Source organism: Dreissena polymorpha, chromosome 8 (genome assembly GCF_020536995.1).
Source record: "Dreissena polymorpha isolate Duluth1 chromosome 8, UMN_Dpol_1.0, whole genome shotgun sequence".
NCBI classification, from domain to species: Eukaryota; Metazoa; Mollusca; class Bivalvia; order Myida; family Dreissenidae; genus Dreissena; species Dreissena polymorpha.
In genome coordinates this window covers 56,365,442-56,390,404 of record NC_068362.1, presented here as the reverse complement: position 1 = coordinate 56,390,404, position 24,963 = coordinate 56,365,442, and the positions used below count along the sequence as shown (strand labels likewise).

The following is a 24,963-nucleotide window of genomic DNA, read 5'->3' as shown; positions in this document are numbered from 1 at the left end:
ATAGTTTATAACAATATCATGATTTAATAATCTGTAATAGTACTATGTAACACGATCTAATGCTGCATGTACATGTAAACAGCTTCGGTCACGTAACTATGTCATTGCATATACTGTGCGTAGGCCTTGGCATACAGTTTTTATGGAAGTTCTTCAACGAAACTACCAAGACATTGACTACATCGTATATATTCAACTATATTTAAAATCATACAGACAAGTACCAAACAACAAACACATTACTATACTCAGTTCATTCGTAGTACTAGAACTAATATATCGTTCCATATCAGTTGGATATTTATATGTCTATTGATATAGCTCTACTGTGATGCTTTTCTTTAATCTAATCTGAAAAGTACAGAAAATTATTCGTTAAAGACTTAGACTTTAAGATTAGAAGGCACATCACTAAAGAGCTTTACCATACATTACTTTTATGTGCTATCTCTATAAAGCATGCCGAAAAACAAGAACATGAACAATGTTTTTCAGAAGAAATATTGCATATGTCAAACCGTTTGTATATGTTCCTTCATTACCATAAAGCTGACAAAGTCTGTTTTCATGTCTTTTAAGGATGTTAGCTACTGGACCCATTCGTATAGGCGGCTGTACATCTGAATGGTGTATTAAGACTTTAATCCTGTATTAAACGTCTGACATACATGTATATCAGTGTTAGATTTTTATGTGTAATTATTCATAATAATAGTAATAACAACAAAATACTTGAATTTTGATATTTCCTTAAAGAAACACTACTGTCGTTTAAATAGTTATTATCCGCTACTGAATGGGAAGCAAATCGGATATCGACGTTACTAGTCATTACTGTATTAATGACAATGTTTGTACCTCCCGCGAGCACTCAGAAATCGAAAAATTCCACATCGTGCGAGTTCCGAATTAAATCTATTATAATCCACGAATAATACTATTTCATTCACGATATTTAAGCATTATAGCTCATTCCTTTTCCAATAAATTTTCATACAAGAGAATTATGGACGCGATGTTTGATTTCATTGTTATGTTTCAGTAGTCAAGCTTCTATGTGTCCTATCAGTTGTTAATGTAGACATTTTCAAAATATACTTCAACATATACATGAAAAGATTTGAGCGTCCGTTATATTACCTGTTTAACGGTCAGGTAGCCGGTTGCTATGGGCAAAAGGATGGCTCCGATGGATCCATAGGTCAAGGGAACCGCAGCAAGGACGCTGGCATAGCGGATTGAGAGGTCGTAGTGATTCACTGACAAACCTACAAAAATGATTAATATCTACAAATTTACAAACTTTTTTTATGTGTTGTTACATGTGTTGTTATTTATCAACATTTTATTGACAATAAAAAGGACACAGCTATAAATAGTATGATTCTGTCACTAAGAACATAAGATTTAGACATATAACTACATTTTCCATCAAAACACTACTCAAGTATATAATTTTTCGAAACAATATGTCATGGTTACAGAAATGCGTAAACAGTCCTAGAAACAAAGAGGACACATATCGGAACAGTTAAATCTAAACCTAATAATCTTAAAATGTTGATGATTCAACGCAAAAGTACCGGCATGATGACAGCAAACAATAGCACTGTTAATATTTAAGTACATACTAAACAAAAGCAAGGTGGACTCAGCAAGCGAGAAAGGGTTGCCTTAATTATTGACAACTTGGTTACTTTTCGGCCTAAAATACGCACTGACATATTTAAATACGATTGGTATTGTTTCGCACCTGACAGGGTTAGACCAAACGTATTTTTATCGAGTGTAAAATCGGCCTTATCTACAAACCTGAACCGGCTAGACCAAACGCGCCGATAGACATACCGAGGCCTATGAAAACAGCTAAGCCGCCGGACAGAGTGGTCAGTACCAGGAAACCCACGCATACAAGTCCGAAACCTGCACACAAATGAAATAGTCGGACGTAAATCACTCCTTGGGCGAATAGAGATGGAAGTCCGAAATATTGTTTTACACAAAAATTTAAAACGTAACGCTAGGTTTGTGTAATTGCAATTAAACAAAATATAACCCTTTCGATGTAAAATTGTAGTCCCTCTGAAACTTTTACCCGGAAAACTAATAATTTAACGCTTTTAAACAAAACCTGTATAGGCGTGTATGTATGTGTAAGTTTTAGAATCGATGAGCGGAAACCAAAAGTTGACGCAAGAACCGGAACCATAACGCTGTACGCCAATTGTCTAACCGAATGTTCCTCTTCGAAACAAGGATTAAATATAAACAAAATGAGCAATTTATGTGACAGATAACTTGCGTAATATAAAATACTACCGACGCCGATGGATATTTTCCTGACGGCTGTGGTGGTGAGATACTTCTAGTTGAGAAAAAAGTCAGCCAAGATGGCACTCACGATGGACATCACGATATTTGACGCGTAAGGCAGGCTTGCCAGTGCACCTACCTGAAAAAAGACGGTGCTCGATGTACTGATGACATAAATGTTGAACACAATTTTCACTTTCATTTTTACCTTTTGACTATTGGATTTTTAATTTCACAAATTTACATGAAGTCAAAATAATAATCCAGAAGATAAGAACACACATTACTATCAGATCGATGATGTCTACATGAAAAGTTGGTGCTTAGTGATTAGAATTTTAGAAGTATAATGTTTTACTCTTACCTTTTGCCTACTAATGGTCAGAATAATGATAAATAAAGACGAAAAATGCATGATCAGGTCTCAGAAATGCTATTATTTTATGCTAATCTAAGGAAAGGTCTGGTTGAATGGAAATAAATAGACGGGGCGATGAAAAAGCGAATGGTACAAATTTAGCGCAAGACCAGAAAATGGAAAAAACTGTGTAATGTTGGCACACCTATTGGGAAAATAAAGCATAAGATTAGAACATAGCAAAATTAGCAATAACTCAAATCGTAGAAGCATGGGACTCCAAATCGTAGAAGTGCGTATTTTATAATTGTATAGAATAGGACTGCAACACAGACAGTTATTTTTAATTTACAATATTTTAACAAACATAACGTTTAAATGGCCCGGTCATGTTTACAATTTTAAGAAATGTATGACATTTAAACGTAAAACGTAGTGCCGCACGTTTAGTTTGAAAGAGTTAAAACAGGATTGATTAACAAGAACTCACCTCAGCAATATTGAACCAGACCGTGCTCAGATACAGGATCCCGTTGGACCCACTGACTAACGATGTGACACAGGCACATCGCAGTCACGGGAAGTGACGTCAGAACGGACTTCCATGGACTTTTCACTTTCTAATAAAATGTACATTCGAAAATTATACGTATCAGTTTTCCTGTGAATTTAGCTTAATGCAATATTGACGGATTGCGACTGGAAGCGCAAGCCTTGACATTTTTTAGTATATTTGCTTTAGTTTTCAGTCTTTTATGTTCAATTTTTGTTCTCACTATTAAAATTAGTTAAGACTATTTAAAACATTTAAGATTTGTTAGCAATCATATCTAAAAACATTTGAAAAATACCAGAATCGGTTAACAATTCCATTAAAAACCGTGAACGGGAACGAGATTTTGATTAAATTATCGTAGTTTCATAATTTGTTACAAATATGTCATCATTCCAATAAATATGTTCCTAACATATTTTGCACACTCAGTAATGTGTTTTAACAAACTGAATCTCATCGTATTTGATTTTGAAATAACATACTTTTTTTAAACGATTTGAATAGGGATTAAAAACTTCAGGACGTGTGCTAAAAAATACAGCGTGCATGTAATATTTTGCGTATGTAACGTAGTAGTTTAATATAACAACAACAACACAACCACAAATTATTGTTCATTTTTGCTTCAATGAAAATGAAACGATCGTAGCAATATAATGAATAGTAACAAACAAAACAAGAAAAACAAATATGAAACTTGGACCTTAGCTTTCGAATGATAAAGTCGCTGAGCCCCTTAAATAGAAATGATGAAATTATAACTTTATTAAAACAAGAGCATACCTAAACATCAAGCCAATCAGAAATAACATTTACAAACGGGAATTTAGTTGATCGCAAAATACCAACCTCTTTGATACATATTTCTGATTTTGCGATTGATAAAGGATTGTTTGCAATATTTCATTACTTCTTGTTTCATTTATTTGTACTTATTCTAAAAGAAAATTGTCCTTTTTATTTTCATTCAGTCAACTGTTCCTTTAACATCTACTTCAGCAGAAACTTTCATGTATCTTGCCAACAGACTTTCAACGCCGTCTGCACTTATTTAACATAGGCTACGGGAGGACATCGGGTTATACCGTTTTGTAAAAACAGGCTTTTTTATCAAATGTATGTCCGGAATGTTTTCTGTAAAAAGTTCGAATTCAAGAAATACTTCTGAAGGTATATGCGATACATAAAACACGTAAGCTGACAACGGAAACGTATATCGCACACTTTAATGTTACGAAAACGGATTTCGCACAGTTAAAAACTATTTATAAGTATTTAATAAATTGCTTTTCGAACGTTGGTAATATCCGTAATACACGCGTATAAAAGCGGATATACATGTATTATTGAATACACGATATATTTTCAAATCTACTGATTTTTCAAAAAGTCCAACTTTTTTATTTCCTCAAGGATATTTTCCATACTTTCACAAAATGCGTAAGAATAACAGGATAACAAATGTGGTAGTACCTTCTGAAACGTTGCTCACATTGCTAAAACAGACTTACAATTTAATGCCCCACCTAATTATTATGTTTCAAATACAAGTCGTATGCAGCTACGCTATTTTTATCTCTGTTCACAGTGACCTATCACATACAGCAATCAAGCAGGGTAATCAAATACATACTAGTTGAAGGAAATGTCTTGAATCTACCGACAAACACAGCTTCGAAGCAATTTATTTGTATGATTCAGTTCACATTGGCATTGAGAATTAACAACATGAAAGCGTCCAAGATGATAAACAAAAGCAGTCTTATCTATTATTTAACTGGCCATGTGCATACTTTTTCTATAATGTGCATTTCTAAGTTAAAACCTTCATTTGATTTAGAATACTGCATTTTTTTAAAATTATTTTTCGAAGAAAATAAATATTTTTGACTTAAAGATCTGTTTGGATATCTTTGGATCTATTCAAATGCAAAGTTAAATCAAATTCGTTGTTTTTAGTTAAAACGATTTGTATTCTGAATCGAATTCGCGTATTGACCTCTACTAGATGCGTGTACAGAAGTTTATGTAAAAAGAGGGATTATAAGTAAGAAGGGTTGGGTGATAAAAGCACTGCAAACTTAATGCTTATGAATCTAACACGTAGGAGAATATTGCTACATAATCAAAGCGAAAAATCTAGCGGAATATCAAATCAAGTTTCATACATCATAATCATTGACGTCATCACCCTGGGCATGCGTCATGAATTCAGACTCCACGTCGCTGATGTGGGCGTGGTTGAAGGGTTTCTCATAACCGAGAAAAGCCAATAGCAACCACCACTTGATGCACAGTCCACCTAGCAACACAACGAAGTAAAACCTTGCTTCGTTAATTATACAGTGATGTGCAATTAAGACTGCACTAAAAAAGGAATCGCTAATTACTATAACTATATTTTAAGTTATTCATTGTCACAGAAGTTGGTTTATATGCCTTATTATAATCGTCATGACTAATGAACTTCTTTACAGCGACCTACCGAACACGTAGAAAATGTACTGCCAATAAAGGTAGTGCATGATGACGCCTGCGATCAAAAAGCCGATAAGAGCCCCAGCGTCGCGACCTGAAGTCGGAACGCAGTACGTCACAAACCAAACATGACGACTCAAGTGGTTTAACAAACAGGTATATGACGTTCTAGAGGTTATATATGAAAGCAGATCTAATTGATGATATATTATATGAAAACCTCATAGTTCCCTTTTGCCAGGTGATTTATATCAGTTAAAATTTACTGTTTTAATTACAGCGATCGTTATGTAGTTGTATTAACACAGAAAGATATATATTCATGTCAGCCTGTGCGACATGATGTGTGTTTTGCTATCAATTAAAATACTATTCAAACCAAAAATACAACAACACAATATAATCGAAATTAACTGTAAAGTATTCATGTTTGATCTTGTTCTTCGGGAATCACAAACAGTTAGTCATGTTTCAACCAAATGCGGCTCACAAGTTAAGGTTCAACTTAATTTAGACAAACTCAAGACGCTTGTCATGGCCCGGCCCCAGGTCGCACTCACACGAGAGCACAATGGTCAACTGTCTGCTCCTCTCAGACGGTACCGTCCAATGACGCAGCACGCCCTATAACGACAGTATCTGGAACCCCTGTCAGGTAGTACGGTAATACAACATCAAACAATAAATAATGTTTGGGAACACCGCTCAGTGAGACGCAAATGTTGCGGGAATAATATAGGTTACCATGTGTGTGGATTGTATGCCCAACTGGTACTTGCATCAATGGCTGTATAAAGAAAGTATCAATTTACTGCCCCATCGTTTTGTAATACATCAGGTGATGTTTGCAATACTCTGTACATCAGAAGTTACGGCCATGTCAGTTCAAGCTTTTGATATTAATACAACTCAGCTGAACAAAAGTGTTCTAAAGAATCAACGATTCATAGGGAAAACGGCGCAACACTTTGAAAACATAAAATATGCGTATGAAAGCACGAACACCATTAACGTGCAAAAATTAAGTAGTTTTAAAATTAAAAATTTTAAGCAAAACATATTTCTGCTGAATCTAACAGGCGAGAGTAATACATGTAAATAGCTTATTAGAACAATAAATCAAACGTTAAAGAAAATCAATCTATTTGAGGTTAAAAAAAATAGCCACAGGGATGGCTGAAATGAATGCCAATAGGTCATTTGCTTACATGAGATCCGTTTGATTACAAACGCTTGTGATATCAGTGACAACACAGACGAAAATGAATTCAAAGTCAGACCTTATAGTTTGGCTATAATTTTAACAATCATATTGATAACAAATATGCATTAAATGCATTCACGTGACATATAAAGACATGTTCGTAAATTTAAAAGAATTTACATTGAGTATACTTCTGTAATTTATGTACATAAAGTAGTTCGCTGTCTTGTGGTGAACAATGCCAACATTTGCCCAGGAAGTCAGGGGAACGGCTCCCCGCAAGTTAGTTTCGTCTTTTTCTTAATAGGAATATGTGTTTTCGGTTTTTCCATATTCATTTGACATATATCCGGCTTGTTAAAAATATTCAAATTCTACTCCGTCGAGATTTGTCAACGTTTTCAACCTCACTTAGAGTTTAACTAGGTAAGCCGGTCTTAAGATACTGAGTGCATATACTTATACCAGGAGCTGACAATTGCCTAACTTTTAACAAAGGTGGCGTTGCACGATTATGAAAATAGTTTAACGAAAAATAACCACACAAATTATGTTGCCGAACGGGAAATCGAACCCACGATCTTAAGATTTATAGTCCATCGATCCACCAAATGAACACTCTTTTCCTTTTCAAAACAACATAAATCACATTTTTAAAGACATATCAGACACCATTCAAATACCGTTCACCTCTGCCAGTCCCTGGCACGTGCGTATGATGCACGTGAGCGTGTACTGGTCGTTCTCGATGCACACCGGAAGTAGAAGATTGAAAAGCGCCGATACCAGGATGCACCTACCACAGCCTATGGAAAGTACAAGAATAAGTGTCAGAACACGACAACAGATACACTGAAAAGTCGTTTGCTATGATTCATAGCTGCAGTATACAGTATATATTATTCTCGCTCTGTTTAACGACTTTGATGGGAAGCTATTTATATGCCTCGCACTATCTCTTTTTAATCGATTTTCATTTTATTTGCACGGCAAAAACAACACGCCGAAACTGAAGATCGATTTAAAACCACTTCCCATCCACTGATGGCCGAAATAGTATTTAAGAGATGCCCTTTGATGCACACTAGTTTATTAAAAACTTGTCAGCTGTGTGCCAATATTTCCTTGATACTTACATGACTTCAAATAATACCGTGTAGGGATTTCTTTCCTGCTTAAGCAGCGGCCGAATATAAGCCTATATATCAAAACGAGTGTTTTAAAAATACAAAGGTAATGCAATTTTCCAACAAATAATATGTAAACCGTTGACGATTTCTCCATATGTCTGAGAAGGAATGGTATGCACTTTCGAAAAAAAAAAAAGAAAAAATCGATGTCTTAAGTTCTTGCGTTATGCATATGTATCGCGCTCTGAGAAAACGAGTTTAACTGCACGTATAATGCATTAAGTGTCGTACCTCGTTCTAGATTAGCCTGTGCTTGATTTTCGTCAAGAAGAGTTTTTCTTTAAACGAAAAATACAGTAAAAGTGGAAAGTATCGTCCCTTATTAGCTTGTGAGGACTTAACAGGCTTATCTTGGGCGACACTTAAATCACATGCATTAAATCACCTTTTCATACAGTGAGGTTCATTTATACCTGTGACTGGGCCACTTCGTGGTACCAAAGGCGGTCGGTATTCTGTTGACAACAATGCCGACGTAGAAGAGGCTATGAAGCCAGCCCACTTGACGAGCATCCCATCTGGTACGCGACGCCTGCGCGTAGATGCAAAACAATGTATAATCCGTGTATATGTCAAACAATGTATAATGCGTGTATAGGTCAAACAATGTATGATGCGTTAATAGGTAAAAACAAAAAAAAAGGCGTAAAAAGGTCAAACAATGTATTATGCGTGTAGATGCCAAACACTGTATAATGCGTGTAGAGGTCAAACAATTTAGCATGCGTGTAGATGTCAAACAATGTATAATGCGTGTAGCAGCATACATGGTTTTTCATAGATGCCAAACAATTTATAATGCTTGTAGGTGCCAAATATTGTATAATGCGTGTAGAGGTCAAACAATTTAAATTGTTTGCAGAAGCCAAACAATGTATAATGCGTTTAGAGGTCAAACAACTTATAATGCACGAAGAGGCCAAAAATGTATCATGCGTTTAGATGTCAAACCATGTATAATGCGCATAGATGCCAAACCATGAATAATGGGTGTAGATGCCAAAAAGTATATAATGCGTGTAGATGTCAAACAAGGTATGCGCGTATATGCCAAACAATGTACAATATTGTAGATGCCAAATTTTGTATAATGTGTGTAGAGGTCAAAACACGTATAATGCATGAAGAGGCCAAACAATGTATAATGCATTATGATGTCATACAATATATATATAATGCGCGTAGATGCAAAACAATGTATAGTGCGCGTAGATGTCAAATAATGTATAATGCAATATAAAGGTAAAACAATGTATAATGCGTGTAGATGTCAAACAAAGTATTATGAGTGTAGAGGTCAATTAATTAATCATTTGCTTACATGTAAAAAATGCGTGTAGAGGTCAACAATTGATAATGCGTGTGAAGGCCAAACAATGTATGATGCGCGTAGATTCCATACAATAAAGAATGCGTGTACAGGCCTAACAATGTATACTGTGCGGGGGCAAAACAATGTACAATTCGTGATGAGGCCATACATTGTACAATGCGTGTAGATGCCAAACAATGTAAAATGCGTGTAGAAGCTAAACCAACGTAAAATGCTTGTAGAGGCCAAACAATGTATAATGCACGTAGATGCCAAACAATGTATACTGTGTTAAGTGGCAAAACAATAAATAACGAGTGTAGATGCCAAAAATGTACAATGCGTGTAGAGGCCAAACAACGTATAATGCATGTAGAGGCCAAACAATGTGCAGTCCATGTAGAGGCTAAACAATGTAAAATGCACGTAAAGGCCAAACAATGGGTAATCCGTGTAGAGGCAAAACAATGTACTATGAGAGTAAAGACTAAACAATGTACTATGCGTGTAGATGCTAAACAATGAAAAATGCGTTTATAGGTAAAACAGTATATAATGCGTGTAGAGGCCAAACATTGTATAATGCGTGTAGAAGCCAAACTATGTATTATGTGTGTAGAGGCCAAACCATACAAAATGCGTGTAGAGTTCAAACAAATTACATGTATTATGCGTGTAGAGGCCAAACAGTGTACGATGCGTGTAGAAGCCAAACAATGTATAATGCTTGTAGAGGTCAAGAAATGTATAATGCGTGTGGAAGCAAAACATGTACAATTCTTTTAGATGCCAGACATTGAACAAAGCGTGTATATGCCGAACAATGTACAATGCGTGTAGTAGCCCAACAACGTATAATAAATGCAGAGGCCAAACAAAGTGCAATGCGTGTAGAGGCTAAACAATGTAAAACGCGTGTAGAGGTTAAACAATAATGCTGGAAGATGCCAAACAATAAATAATGCGTGTAGAGGCTAAACAATGTACAATGCGTGTAGAGGCCAAACAACGTATAATGCATGTAAAGGCCAAACAATGGGCAATGCTTGTAGAGGCTAAACAATGTAAAATGCAAGTAGAGGCCAAACAAAGTATAATGCATGTAAAGGCCAAACAATGGGCAATACGTGTAGAGGCTAAACAATGTAAAATGCACATAGAGGCCAAACAACGTATTATATATTTAAAGGCCAAACAATGGGCAATGCGTGTAGAGGTTAAACAATGTAAAATGCACATAGAGGCCAAACAATGTATAATGCGTCAAGAGGCAAAACAATGTTTAATGGGTGGAGAGGCTAACAAATGTAAATTTCGTGTAGATGCCAGACGATGTATTATGCGTATTATGGCCAAACAATGTAAAATATGTGTAGATGCCAAACGATGTGCAATGCGTGTAATGGCAAAACAGCGTTCAATGCGGGTAGAGGCAAAACAATATACAAAGTGCGCTTGTAAACTTTTACCATGTAATATTCTGGGGAACCAAAAAATAGAAAAAATAGACTTGTGTGCTTGGAACACGGATACCACTAAATTTCACTTTGTCTCAAAACTTCATTTAATGTCAACGCAACACAATTGGACGTATGTTCAGAATGATCACGTGCAGGTTAAATTATTTGTAAAATTGCATCCCGCTAACATCAGTAATCTTTTAGTTACAAACGACAAAAGTTTAAAAAAATGGCATGATTAAGCTGAAAAGAGTCATAACTCCGATAATGTCGAAGCAATTAAATTGTGTGGTGGTGTGCAAACAATATTAAGTTGAAATGACGGTTAGCATGTTTTTTTTTAAATTTAAAGCCCTCTAGAAGCAATTTGTTTTTAGTTGTCCGCGATTCAAGTAAAATAATTTTTGTTTGTATACAAAGGGGCTATAACTCCGGTGGTGTTAAAATATCCGAACCAAAATATGAAGGTATTTATAAAGCCTTAGCCCCCTAGAAGCAAAACTGTTAAAGATGTGCGCGATACAACAAACGGCTGACGGAAGAACGGACGGAAAGACGAGCGGACACGCACAAATCTTTACTGTACGTGCGATTGCTTTAAATACTCGCATTAGTTCGTCTATTGGAGACTTAAATGACATGTATTAAATTGGTTTTGAAAAAAAATCCTTCAAATCTACGTGTGCAATTAAAGCCTTCCAATTCAAAAATCCTCAAACAATGCAGCATAAGGCGCAGAAGAACCTAATAAACTTCGAAATACAAACACATCATCAGTTAAAAATCTGTTAAACGTGTTGTCCGGTTAGCTTTGTGGCTGGTGCACGCGCTTCTCACCTAAGCGACCCGTGTTCGATCCCCGATCCCGGCAAAAGTGATCTTGGTTAGTGGTCACCACACCGGACGGGTGTTCCTTTACATCACAAGACCACTCCAAAATAAAATGCATTTTATGATAAAAAAATAGATGTTAAATTGCAGTTTAATTTGAAATCCGTCCCGACTTGCGAAAAATGACTAGGTAAATTAGATAGAAATACGAGATAAAAAACTCAGGGTCATCACATGATGCGGCTTCAGATGCAGAACGACTTCATGCACGTCAAAACACAAACAAATAATCCTTTCAAATTTATATACAATATATATTTATATATATCAAATAAATATGTATTGATGATTCAAATCAAAACATATGATCATGGAATCAATAAATTACATCATGGATAACAAATTACAAAACATTGTTTTCCACATAGGATAAGCGAATTTAATATATCATTAAATAAAATAAAAATGTCAATTAATATTATGAACAAAAATCTGAAACAGTAACTTTGCATTTGCATGCATCATACGCATACCGATTTTAGTCGTTTGGAAAACATGGAAACACGTACCGACCGTTTTGTGACCACACTATTCCAGTACGTATTTATAACATTTTAATTACACGCACGCGCTTGCCTTGATAATTCAAAACTGTGAGTGTGGTCTGCGTCAGATGCAATGGTTTGTATCCAATGCTTAACCACGACGCGCAATAGTTTGCGCCAACACTTCTTGAATGCATAAACCATATATCTCTTTGAATGCATGTAGCTCTACTAAAACAAAGAACACAAAGCCAGTCTTGCATTGTTATTGTGACATGGCTTTTATCATCAAGAAACATTCATCATTTCCATGCAAAACACGTGCAACACTGTTTTTACATATAATGCCAAAACTTAAGTTAGTGTACACACAAATCACCACAACAGATATAAATGCGTATGTATATCGGCCAAACTTTTTTTATTTTTCGTTTATTTTTACGGATTCATACGTTATTTTCAAGTCATGTTTTATTTTTTAAGGCTGTCAAATAACAGAAACTTTCAAATATATATATATATATATATATATATATATATATATGAATCGATATTTCTTTAAGTGTTGAAGAGCATTTAACAACTAAGACCAACGTAGAAAACAAGAACTTAACCTAAAATACCCCAGAATAAATCAAAGTACTGAAAGTACTGGTGTGACGATGCTTTTGAGAGGATGGATATAAAAGCATCAAGTTAAGTTTATCTACATCACCACAATCACCACAATTGTGTATGTTGGTACGAAAAAAAATTTGGTACACAAAATTTGCGAAAAAAATTTGGGTATGAAAACAAATTTGGGTACGAAAAAATATTTGGGAACAAAAAAATTGGGACCGAAAAAAAGTTGGGTACGAACAAAAAATTGGGTACGAAAAATTTTAGGTACGGAAAAAAAATTGGGGGAACGGGAAAGTAGTACCTGTGGGCCGTGTGGGGAACTTGACCCACACTCGCACATTTTCGGCCCTTTCCGTCAAACATCAGAAAAGTTCCTCGAAGGCAATAGTATGAATACACATTTCGGAAGCGGTAATGCGGTCCTACCTACGCGCGTCAAAATGTAAGCGAAATATGTACACAAGTCTGTCAGGAATGATTGAATTAACAAAGAAAATCGTGTATTGATGTAAGTTTTTTTAAGAAATGTGCAGAAAATATATTAAACAAGAGCTGTGTTTGTGAAACACAATGCCCCCTGCTGCGCAGCTTTGAAGCCATATATTTTACCTTTGACCTTGAAGGATGGCCTTGACCTTTCACCACTCAAAATGTGCAGCTCCATGACATACACATGCATGCTGAATATGGAGTTGCTATCTTCAATATTGCAAAATTTTACCTTTGACCTTGACCTTGAAGGATGACCTTGACCTTTCACCAATCAATATGTGCAGCTCTATGAGATACGCATGCACGCCAATATTGAAAAAGTTTTGGCCAATGTTAAAGTTTTTGGACAGACAGACAGACGCTTTATATTTGACATTTGACCTTGAAGGATGACCTTCACCTTCACCTTTCACAACTGAAAATGTTCAGCTCCATGAAATGCACATGTATGCAAAATATCAAGTTGCTATGTTCAATATTAAAAAAGTTATGGCCATTAAAGTTTTCGGACGGACGGACAGACTGACACACTGACTGACTGACTGACTGACTGACTGACTGACAGTTCAACGGATATAGGCCACCCTACCGGGGGCATAAAAAGCAATGGCGATATTTTTCTCAGCCACATTATTGTTAATAGTTTGATATCACAAAATGAAAGTGAAAGTAGAACTGTCAAAAATGACAACCTGTCAACGTGTTGTTTTTGCTGGCACGAGAGGGCGATTACACTCAATGTGTTCACATTTTGACCATAGGCTTTGTCAATGACCTTTATAGTATGGGTAGCTTTGATATTATTTATTGCTATCATGTAACTGCATGATTGTGTATATGTTTACAATACACAAAGCATAAATAATGATATAAATATACTGATTGAGCTTATAATAATCTGAGAACTATAGCCAGGTCAATTAAGGACTTAAAATACAATTTTGTGTCCTGATTTCATGAAGAAATGACCATGCATGTCCTAGATTTCAAATTCAAGGCCCTGGTGTGACACATTGGTAGCATTACCGTTAAACTGTTACCATGCTTATGAAATAAGTTTTTATTGAACTATCTGAGGAAATCAAAATCAGGCACTGATTTTTCTTGTTTTAATACAGTCATAGATCAGTTGTGGACTCTGGGTAATAACCAATTTTTGCTTACTTGCCACACCCTTAAAACTTTCCACACGTCTATAATAGCAAATCTGGATTTAGGTGATCTTCAATGGTACATTTAACATTTAGCTCTGTTACAAGAGTGCTGGTAAAGTCCAGTCACATATTTAAATCTAGGCCATGTCAAAATCAAAGTGTCAAAGACAAATGAAAGATGCGTTCATTAATTATTGTCCAGTTGTTTACTAAGCTGTAAGTTTTTATATAATATGACTGATGAACATCATGTGAGAGAAAATTCACATTATCATTGAATATCAGGTTTAGCAGCCTTTTAGATAACAAAGTATGCTAGTTTTCAATGTCGCTTCTGGGGATCAAACCCGTAGGGCTTTTAGGAAGATTCTGAAATTTTCGATCCCTCGAGAGCAACCAAACCAAGAATTAAGTCAAATATTGTCGACTCGGTTTTTTGAGTCGGTTCATGGGGGATAATGGAGCTCGATTGGATATTGTCGGCTCTGGTACTACTTACATGTACCCCGGGTACTCTTAAGTATACTTACATGTACCCTGGGTACTCTAAGTATACTTACATGTACCCCAGGTATGGTGAATAAACGTAATTGTACTTGGTCCATATTAGACTGAACCCGAGTTGTATTCGCGCCCAAAATCTGATGTCGTAAAACGCGCAACCGATTATCTTAAACACACTTCTCTTCAAAAAACACTGCATCAACATGCCTTTTGAGTATGTGTTCCGATAATATAGAGGCCATTCTACAGAAAATTGACATAAATGTGCAGGGCTTAACACTAAGGCACGTCCGAACGACATTCACTGCCCGTACCTTGGTCCGGGCTAGCCAATGTCCCAGGAACATGCCCGACCGGTCGTGTGTATTTTGGGCGGGATTATATGTTCTATATCAATAAACTGCGTTTTAAAATAAGCTTTTCAAAGATGCAAAAATCTTAATACAGTACGATCAGATGACAATTAAATCCCAGAGTGAGTTCGGAGACAACAAATGGATCGTATCTCGAAATAGATTCGGAACCCCCTGATTGCAATCAAAAAGAGGCCGACAATTCAGAAAATCCCCGGCGGTTTTCCTAGTCAAACACGTCAGTACCTATTTTTAAACGGAATGCCGCTAGACACGGTTTTTGATTGGTTTCCTCGAAGTGACGTGTTTTCTCAATGAAAATACGTTTGAAACTAAAAGCCGGGATCGCCCAGGATCGTCCGGAATGATGAAGGTATAAAACTCGACATTAACACAAAGTAACTATAAAATTGATAGTTATTTATCAATTTTAAATAATTTTAATTTGTTGTCATTATGGAAAAGTTATTCCATCCTTTAGACGATTAATAAATCCATTTACTGGAAGATAGAGACTTTATTTAGATTAGAAGTGTTTTGACAATATTTTTTTACGCAATTCAATTAGCAAAACTAATATTAATGGTCGATCCCGGCTTTTAGTAGAGAGTTAACCCTGTACAATTGTTACAACTACCGTTACACGTTATTTTGCTAAGATTCACTTACCATTTCTTGTAAGACGGTAACCCGGCAGTCTATGTAAAAAAAGGTTTTAACGTTCATGTCGTTGTTTAAGTTTGGCTTTACGGGTGGGGATGGGGGTTCCTCAGATACGAAAAGAAAAGGGAAGGAGGAAAGTAAGAGAAAGTATGAGGAAATAAAAAAAAACAAGAAAATTTCTCCAGAAATGGCGTGAAGATTACAAATAGATGTCTTAAATAGATGAATATTGAATTCAATAGCATTAGTAAGGCAAGCTAATAAGAATGATTTAATCATAATTGCGCATCTCCAAGCACAAGAATATACAAGTTGAATGATAAATATAAAGGTTTTTATAATACTTGGGTCAGGGCACATGAAAGATTGGTCAAGGCTAGTAGGTTCTGCATTTACTAGCCCGAACGGGCTAGTTGAAAAATAAAGTTAGTGTTAAGCCCTGATGTGTATATATTATTATTACAAAAAATAGTCGACAACGACGGATTTAGGGTTAAATTTCCCGGGTACATTTTAGTATATTTACCGTACCCGGGATACATGTAAGTATACTTAAGAGTACCCGGGATACATGTACGTAGTACCCGAGCCGACAATGAACAATCGAGCGATACTGGAAGGTGCAACATCTCTCACGCCCCCTAGCATCGCCTTTAGCAGTATTCAATTCTCAACAGGAAAGTGCTGGTGTCATTGATCCCGAGGGACAAGAAAAAACAATTTATTAATGTTCGAAATAAATAATTTGATTAATGACAATTCTATTATTTGAGCCAGGTCACAGGAAAAGCGCAGTCAAATCAGTATCCAATTAAATTATTTGTTATTGTCAGAAAAACGCTTTTAAGCAAACAGCTTTCAAGCGACTGCAGGTTGATCTGGATCCAAACTGGCCACAATCGCCTTAATGTCTCTTTTACTGTGACACAGTTAATTTAACTTTACAATGATAAAAAGTACTAACACTAACAGAGCTCCAGATAAGGGTCGTATTTTCGTAATTACGAATTATTTTCAAGTCCGTTACGTATTTATTTTAAAATCTTGTCGTACCATTAAGAATTACAAAATCAAGTTACGAATATTATTTTTACATCGGTTCGTATCGATTTTTATTTAGTTCTATTTGCGTATTTAAGATCTTTTCGGTGCTTATATAAAATGGTTATCGGGTTTGTTTAACAAAGCGCTTTTTTTCCAATAAAAGGGGCGTGTACAGTCTGTATCTGTCAAAAAAACAATGGCGGCGCCCAGAGAGCGTCCTAAAAACTGCAAAGCGTGCAAAAACACGCTTTTAACATATTGTACGCAAAGTGAGCCGAAGTTGAATGTTAAGAAAGACATTATAGAAAAGATCTTATACGATGTTGTATGTTCAGTTGCCGAAACAGTCTGAAAAGCTAAAAAAAAAACGCGACACAACGGGTCCAAACTTAAACAAAGAAACATTGAACGACTGGAAGGGACAATTCCCGTGGCCAATCGTTGAAAAGATTGAAGGGGAGACCCGTTTTAATTGTGAAATATGTAAAAAAAAAAATCATCGAAGGCATGCAATCTAAGCACAGTTTGGGCATATGAAGGTATTTGAAAAATAAAATTGTGTAATACTGAATAGACACTGTTGAACTCGTTAAAATTAAGTTGCTAGTATGTTTATTTTGATTTTTTGCATGTAAATAACCATTATTATTTATTTTTAGGTCATTTAGAAAAGTTAAGAATTATTTTCCAAAACTTAGTAGTAACGTTAAGAATCAAATTTCAGAGTTAAGAATTATTTTTGAAAATCTGGTAGTAACGTTAACAATTTCACAAAACCTTATCTGGAGCTCTTACTAAGAAAGAGTATACAAACCAGTAAAGAGTTTGAAATCAATGTTGAATTTCAGGACAGCTTGGTGATCTGCAAATCCCCGATGAAATGTTGATATCGGGTATCATAGTCATTCAATAAGTCGCAAAATGCTCGAATGCAATTTATAAAGCACAATGTGACTTATATTGATAACTAAAAATACCAGTAATGCAGTATGCCAGTTTTGCCGTGTCAAGCTGTTACGATCTAGAAAGTCCTTCATTCACATCGAGTATATGTCCTTCGAATTCCAACTATTGTTGCCATGAGCGGAGAATTTAGTGAATAAATAATTCATATATCCTAAATGACAGCTTCTAAATAGCGAAACAAGCCAATTTATGCAGTAAGAAAGTTTTGAATCGAGACTCTCATGGTGGCGGCCATTGTTGAATGTTGAAACACGAACGACAACTGTGCTAGGAGAATGTTATCAATGACGAGCAATCTCCTACGCAGTGGCGAATGCAAAAGGGAAGTAACTGAAAAATCGAGTTATCTCAATCGGACTGGCTCGGTCTTTTACATAGGTCGCCATTGTAAAAAATTTCTACGGTTATGATACCTTGGACGATGCTGTTCGCATCGTCAAAAAGGGTTGCAACCAAAAAGTGGATGGAATCAGTCGTGGAAGTAGAACCTAACAACTTTTCATTTAACGCCAAACTCGAAGTTGACGCGAAGTACCAGATAACAATAAAATTCCAAACTGTTAGACATTCGTCATCGTATTATCGCATTGTCGCAATCGTTCTATCGCACTCTCGCCATCGTATTGTCGCACTGTCGTCATCTTATAATCGTACTATCGCATTGTCGCATTATCGCCATCGTACTATCGCACTGTCGCCATCGTATTGTCGCACTGTCAGCATCGTATTATCGCACTATCGCATTGTCGCATTGTCGCCATCGTACTATCCCATTGTCGACTATCGCCTTTCGGTAACAGTTATAATGAAATAAGACTAAAACCCGATTTGTGACAAACTATATGCCAAACTGTAAAGTATTTTTAAAAGTGGTTCCATCTATGAAAAAATACGATGTGCGCTTGTTTACCGGAAGACGATAGACGACAATGCGACAGTACGATGACGACAATGCGACAGTAAGACAATACGATGGCGACAGTGCGATAGTACGATGGCGACAATACGACAACGCGATAGTAGTACTATCGTTCTATCGTTCTATGTTTTTATTAAGACACTTTTTTCGAAGATTTTCATATAAGATTTTTCTACATTTCAACTGAAAAACCTTCTTAGAAAATAAAACAAAATGTGTTCGTAAAACGATTCTGTAAACGGCAAAAGCTAGATAACGTTTACAATAGGTATTATGTATCGCGTGTAATAATCTGTCATATTAAATCCTTTTAATTGACCGCCACACGTACTCATTTGCGTTGACTACTAGTATTTAGAATACCTTATGTAGACAACAAATTATGAATTTTAGGAAACACTGCAGAACACTGTTAAAAGGCACATTTGCATTTTAAGGAGTATTTTTATCCCATTTTCACCGCGACATTGACGGTATAACTCCTTATGGAATATAGTAGCCTGTCTCCAACACTGTGGGATATACCTGTCGCGTGCACGGACTACTTTTTATTCAACCACTGAATGATTTTTCGAAAGAAATCTCAAGAGTCGAGAAAACTTTGGCTTTAAATTTATAAATACAACCTACAACCTGTAAATCTAGTCGCGGGACATAATTTTTCGCCATCCATAAATTGAATCAGCTAATTGATTGCGTCATAAAATGACATACTTATTGCGTCATTTGTGTGATGTCATCTTTAGGTGTACACGAAACAAGTATGCGATGTCTGGGAATAAAACATTACAGACTCGCATTTTTTCGTGTTTATGTATCGTGGATCATGGATGTAATTATGAAAAAGTGCATATTCTATGGATTACTTACCTCGGATGGAACCGGTGAGACGAAGGATTTAGATCTAGATCTACATGTAGATCTAGATTAGGCCTATTCGTGTTATTGATTTTCAGAATAAGCATGCCTGTTTTGATGAGAATGTGTGTGTGTAGAGCATGGGTGCGTATTTTGGTTTTAATAGAAGTCTATTCGAATTGTTTTGCTTTTGGGAGAAAGTGAACGTAAGGGTATTTTCTTTGATGAATAAACTTTGTCTTTGTGATTTTATCAAAGAAAGTCTATTCAGTAAGAATAACCCGTTTGCCACAAGTGTTTCAAAGCTTAATATAATTTTTACGGATTATCTTGTGTTTGGATCGCAAACTAAAGGATGTGAAGGCTAGATCAAGACGCCATCAAAATCTGCAGTGTCCATAAACAAATAAGGCGAGTAGGTTTTTTTAACAATTTATGTTTAGAACGATTCTGTGTGTAAATCTACATGTACATTTATGTTGGCATCGACATCATTTTGTCAGGAGCAATCGCCGCCATATTTGATCATTTTCTTTCGAAAATAAAATGAATAAATTCCTCTTTTCGCGGTCGTAATGTATTAAAATATGCATGCTGCGTAAAATTGAAGCGAGGCATATGGTGATGTATTTTCTCGTTGTACAGTTTTTGTGTGATTTTTTTAAAAGACTATTTTGCGTACCAGAACAAATACATTGTATATCACTACGCATGGTTGCATTCGTTAGATTTTCAGCACTTTTAAGAATGAATTAAAATTATTGTTAAGGTTATTAGATCTTTTTATTTTAAATGCCACTTTGAAAAAAATGGGATAAATAGAATACTAGGTTAGCGTTGAATACAGAGAAGTTTATGTTGCTCGGCTCGAACACCGAAAGCGCTCGCCAAGGCTCGCGCTTCCGGCGTTCTAAGCCTCGCAACATAAACTTCTCTGTATTCAACGCTTACCTAGCATTCTCTTTATGTGTTCATGGTGACGTGTAAACATAACAAATATAATCCATCTTGTAAACGTTTAAAAATGGAAAAGTTTTTTTGCAAGGTGTTAAAATGTTTCGATTTTGTATAGTTGCATGACTGCCCGAAAATTACGACACGAGTGAAAATACCACATATAAATCACAAACAAATTAAAAAGTATCGATGCTAGCTGAGAACAAAGACCTATAAAATACATTGTATTTTATAGGTCTTTGTTGATTGATATTAAGAGATATAAACATGTGTGTTCCATGTTTATCATTAACCATGTTTCATTTTTGAAATTGTGCGCAGGAATTTTGCACAAGACATGATTAGCCCTTTGCTTCCTCAATTTCGACTAGTCTCAATAATGTATCTAAATGTCGCAGTGGTGTAATCAATATTCGATCCCCTCAGGCAGTGAGCATTAAATCTGTCCAAAGACAGCTAGAAATGTCCTCCACAATTCGGACTGTAGAGCGTCTATATAAGCCAATCGCTTTCGATATAATCTAGCAAATTTAAATGCAGGTTGAATTTACTTGTTATTACATGTTTTTTCAACTCTTCAGAAATTCATAGGCAATACAACGTGTTTGCATGCGTTATATATGCATTCAGTCTGTGTCGTTTACATGAACGAATTCGTGACTGGTCACTCCATAATTATACATTCCAAACCGTCATTCAGAACTCTTCTTTACAGACGCCGACGGGTTCAATTGTATTTTAACTTAAAATAAGTATCTATTTTGTATATGTCCATACATTAAAGTTTTGTTTAAGCGAGTTGTTACTACAAACATTCAGACATAGACAATATACACACATATATGTTTATATGCTATATGTATCGCTTTTGCAGCCACTGAAGACATGTTTTTACCATGGTAATTCGTTCAGAACTATTATAAATGATCGGAAAGTCCCCGTCTACGAGCGTCTATCTACATATTTATTGAACACTACAAGTTCACTATACAAATTTCAAATATAATACCTTGACGGTATTTTACGAAGGAAAAAGAAACAACAATAATTGTTAGGTTTCAACGATGTGCAAGCTATTCGTTTTAATAACTTACTGACATAACTTAGGCAATCTGCAAAAGAACACCAGTGAAACTATTCAATACAGTTGGATGGACCTGGATGTTATCGACATTCTCCTCATGGTGTTGGACGTATACTTCGTCGCCTTGCTTCATTTCTGTGATGGTGATCTCAGAAGAGAAGTCCTCGTAGACTGTATCCCCGCCATGGACTTTGCCGATAAAGAACCCATTACTCATCAAGTCTAGCACAATATAATGCCCTCTAAGCGAGCAAGCGGACACAGAAAACAAGTAAGTTTCGTTGAAAGGTGTAAGAAAGCAGCCGAAATGTCGGCGATAGAAATTTCCAAGGTTCAGCTGGACATCGTCGTAGATAATGCGCTGGTTTGGACCAGGACTTAGTGCGCCGGTGAGATGAGCTTTGGATGCAATGGGACCATGACCTATAAAATATCAACTAGGATGTGTATCCATTGTGCATGCATATGGAACTCTATAATTATGTTTAATCAACATATACGTTGGTAGTTATAGAGTGCCAAATTTGACCAAAATACAAATGCATTGTGAATGTGTCATGAGGAAAAAAGTTATTAAATAATCACTTACTAAGTTGGCTGATCTTGGCTTCGTTTTCAGCGACGCGTCTTGTCAGATTATCCAGCCTTTGAACAAGGTCAGCGATATCGCATTTCCTGATAATTTGCACCAACAACAATTAACATCGCAAAGCAAGCTGTAATCTGTGCCATTGTAGTAAAAGCTGAATGAACAGGTGTTTGCGTGTGTTGCGCCTTTATATGCTTCAACGTCTGCAAAAAATCTCATCTGCAAAAGTTGTATCTATGAAGAAAGGTTATGATCGTAACCTACTGCCCTGACAAACGACACATACCGATAACAAACACATCGCAGGTAATGGATCCAAATCTGAACGATTGACTAACTAGCTTATATCAGTTCTGACCATGAACATCTGTATGAACTGATAATAAAATAGTAATATGTGATATTTTTTATTTATATTTTTTTTAAATATAGCCAGTAAATCTGTATTTTTTTACTATATAAACGGTTTTTTCAATCAATAGCACAAGCTTTGTAAAATGAAATCCATGAGCAATTGGCACAACTCTATTAACAGATAAAAAAGGGTCCCATGCCCCATTGCGAGGTGTGTGAAAAAAGATCCTTGAGAAGAACTTTTGAAACATTTGAACGAATGTTGTCGCTTGCTTGAACCTTTTTTTAGTTATTTATTATCATAACAAAGTCCGACAATTAACAAAGTAACAATTTACTAAAGCGCTAACTTATCTGCCGAGGCGGTAACTGCAGCTTTAATCATCCTTCTTTGTTAAATGTTGTATTGTTTGTCTGCTTGTGTGTTGTTTTGGTGATTTAAAGTAAAGAACCACTGGACGACAAATATGTTTCGCCTGATTATGTTTCTGAACTGCATAATTTTTATATATTTAATTTTGATGTGAACGTGTTCGGTGTATTTAAGATAAAGCAGCTACATACATATTCTTAAGATCATTATTAGTAACTTTATCACGTGAAACAAATAATAATTGTATAAAAAAGACCGATAGTTTTGATGAGTGTTATTGAAACTGATGTAATTTAGACTGTAATATTATATGCACGTGCTGTTTTAATCTGTTTATAAATGAAAAACTATTCCGATAGTGTGGACTTTTCACAGCTTAGTTTTTGTTTGATATATGTTAGTATGCATCTCAATATTGTAAATACGTTTTCATAAAACGAATGCTTATGTATTTGCAAAAGTGTCTTATATTACAAATTATTACTATTGTCAATCAGTGATAAGAAGGTTTCACGTTAATATATATTAATATTAAGATATGCTCTTATTCGAAACTTTTCATCAGCACAAAAATATCAGGATTTTAAGACAAAATATCACCAGTAGGGGAATAATAAACAACGCGTCTTGCGACGATATACGAATAAACTATTGAAAAATGTGTCTTGGTTTATTACAATCGTAAGCCTTCCACACACGGTGATATTAAACTAACTGTAAGAGTGAGCCAGTAAAACTATTGAGGATCTCTTCTTGCACATGGACCAACTCACCAATACCCCTATGATGCTGCACAAACACTGCGTCCCCAGCGTTAAGTTTTGCGATAATGGTTTCAGAGAAGCAAGACGTACCAAGTGTATTTCGTTATCATTATTAAATGGTTTTTGAAGTTATGACATTTAGATATGTTGACAGACATACGGGATTCTACAAAACTGTAAACTGTACATGTTTGTAGTATTTTTTCATATTTAAAAATATACTGTGTTTTGGATGTCACTTGTCCGATATAAATCATACTTTTAATTAATATTTTAAGTTATTAATGATCGATGCTAACTGATTTACGACCACACACATGCGTCGTTTAAAGTAAACGAATAATCTCATTTAGATCACGTTCGTTTTAAATGATTTACATACAGAACTTTTTTACAATTAAATGTCGTAACAGTTTAAGGAAAATGTAACAATGGGTCTTTAGACTACAGACATGTTCCCTGATTTTCGAAAAAAAATTAAACGCGTGTGTAAATTGCATTCGTCAAGCTATTTGATATAGCACGTAAGCCGTGATGACATATGTTTTCGTACCTAGTAGTACACTATTGCTTTAAAACCAACATTGAGAGCAGACATATGTTTCTCAGTTTCAATAGAATAAACATCATAACAAAATTCGATAATGCCTTCAGTTGTTTTGTCTTGTGTAAATTGTTGTTAAAAAAATGCAACAACACTTAAATACACTAAGATATTTATTAATGTTGTTTTCATACCAGTCATAACATATAAAATAATTGTTTGTAAAAGATACATTGTGAAATAGTAATAAATGAACAATCACGTGTAATGCTTATACAATCTGGCTTGTGCTTTCTGACTTCGCATTTTCTAAGCGTTTGTTTTGCGACGAGATTTGGCTTATTTTTATCATAACCGTATGTTAAATAACTACTACCGAAATCTAAGATGTTGTTCGTGTAGAATAACATGTAGTATACGTGCATATGATCTGTAATTCAAAGAAATTAAGTAGACTAAATAATATACCATTAA

The 24,963-nt window shown here is 35.4% G+C and overlaps 1 protein-coding gene across 1 annotated transcript; it reads right to left on the bottom strand.

The window, feature by feature from the left end:
• Nucleotides 1-1,131: 1,131 nt before the first annotated feature.
• On the bottom strand, nucleotides 1,132-22,082 carry LOC127840547 (vesicular glutamate transporter 1-like). Its single transcript, XM_052368960.1, has 7 exons — nucleotides 21,927-22,082; nucleotides 8,538-8,631; nucleotides 7,593-7,715; nucleotides 5,713-5,799; nucleotides 5,419-5,529; nucleotides 1,813-1,923; nucleotides 1,132-1,268 (listed from the first exon to the last, which is right to left on the bottom strand). The coding sequence occupies exons 1-7, from the start codon at nucleotides 22,080-22,082 to the stop codon at nucleotides 1,132-1,134; spliced, it is 819 nt and encodes a 272-aa protein (XP_052224920.1).
• Between the last annotated feature and the right edge of the window lie 2,881 nt (nucleotides 22,083-24,963).

Excerpts from the sequence above, each read along its gene's own strand:
- LOC127840547 (XM_052368960.1), bottom strand. The coding sequence starts at position 22,082 with ATGAGTAATGGGTTCTTTATCGGCAAAGTCCATGGCGGGGATACAGTC. Across the intron at positions 5,800-7,592 it reads GGGACTGGCAGAGGTGAACG|GTCGCGACGCTGGGGCTCTT; the intron begins GTATTTGAATGG and ends TTCCGACTTCAG. Across the intron at positions 1,924-5,418 it reads ATTCATGACGCATGCCCAGG|GTTTCGGACTTGTATGCGTG; the intron begins GTGATGACGTCA and ends ATTTGTGTGCAG.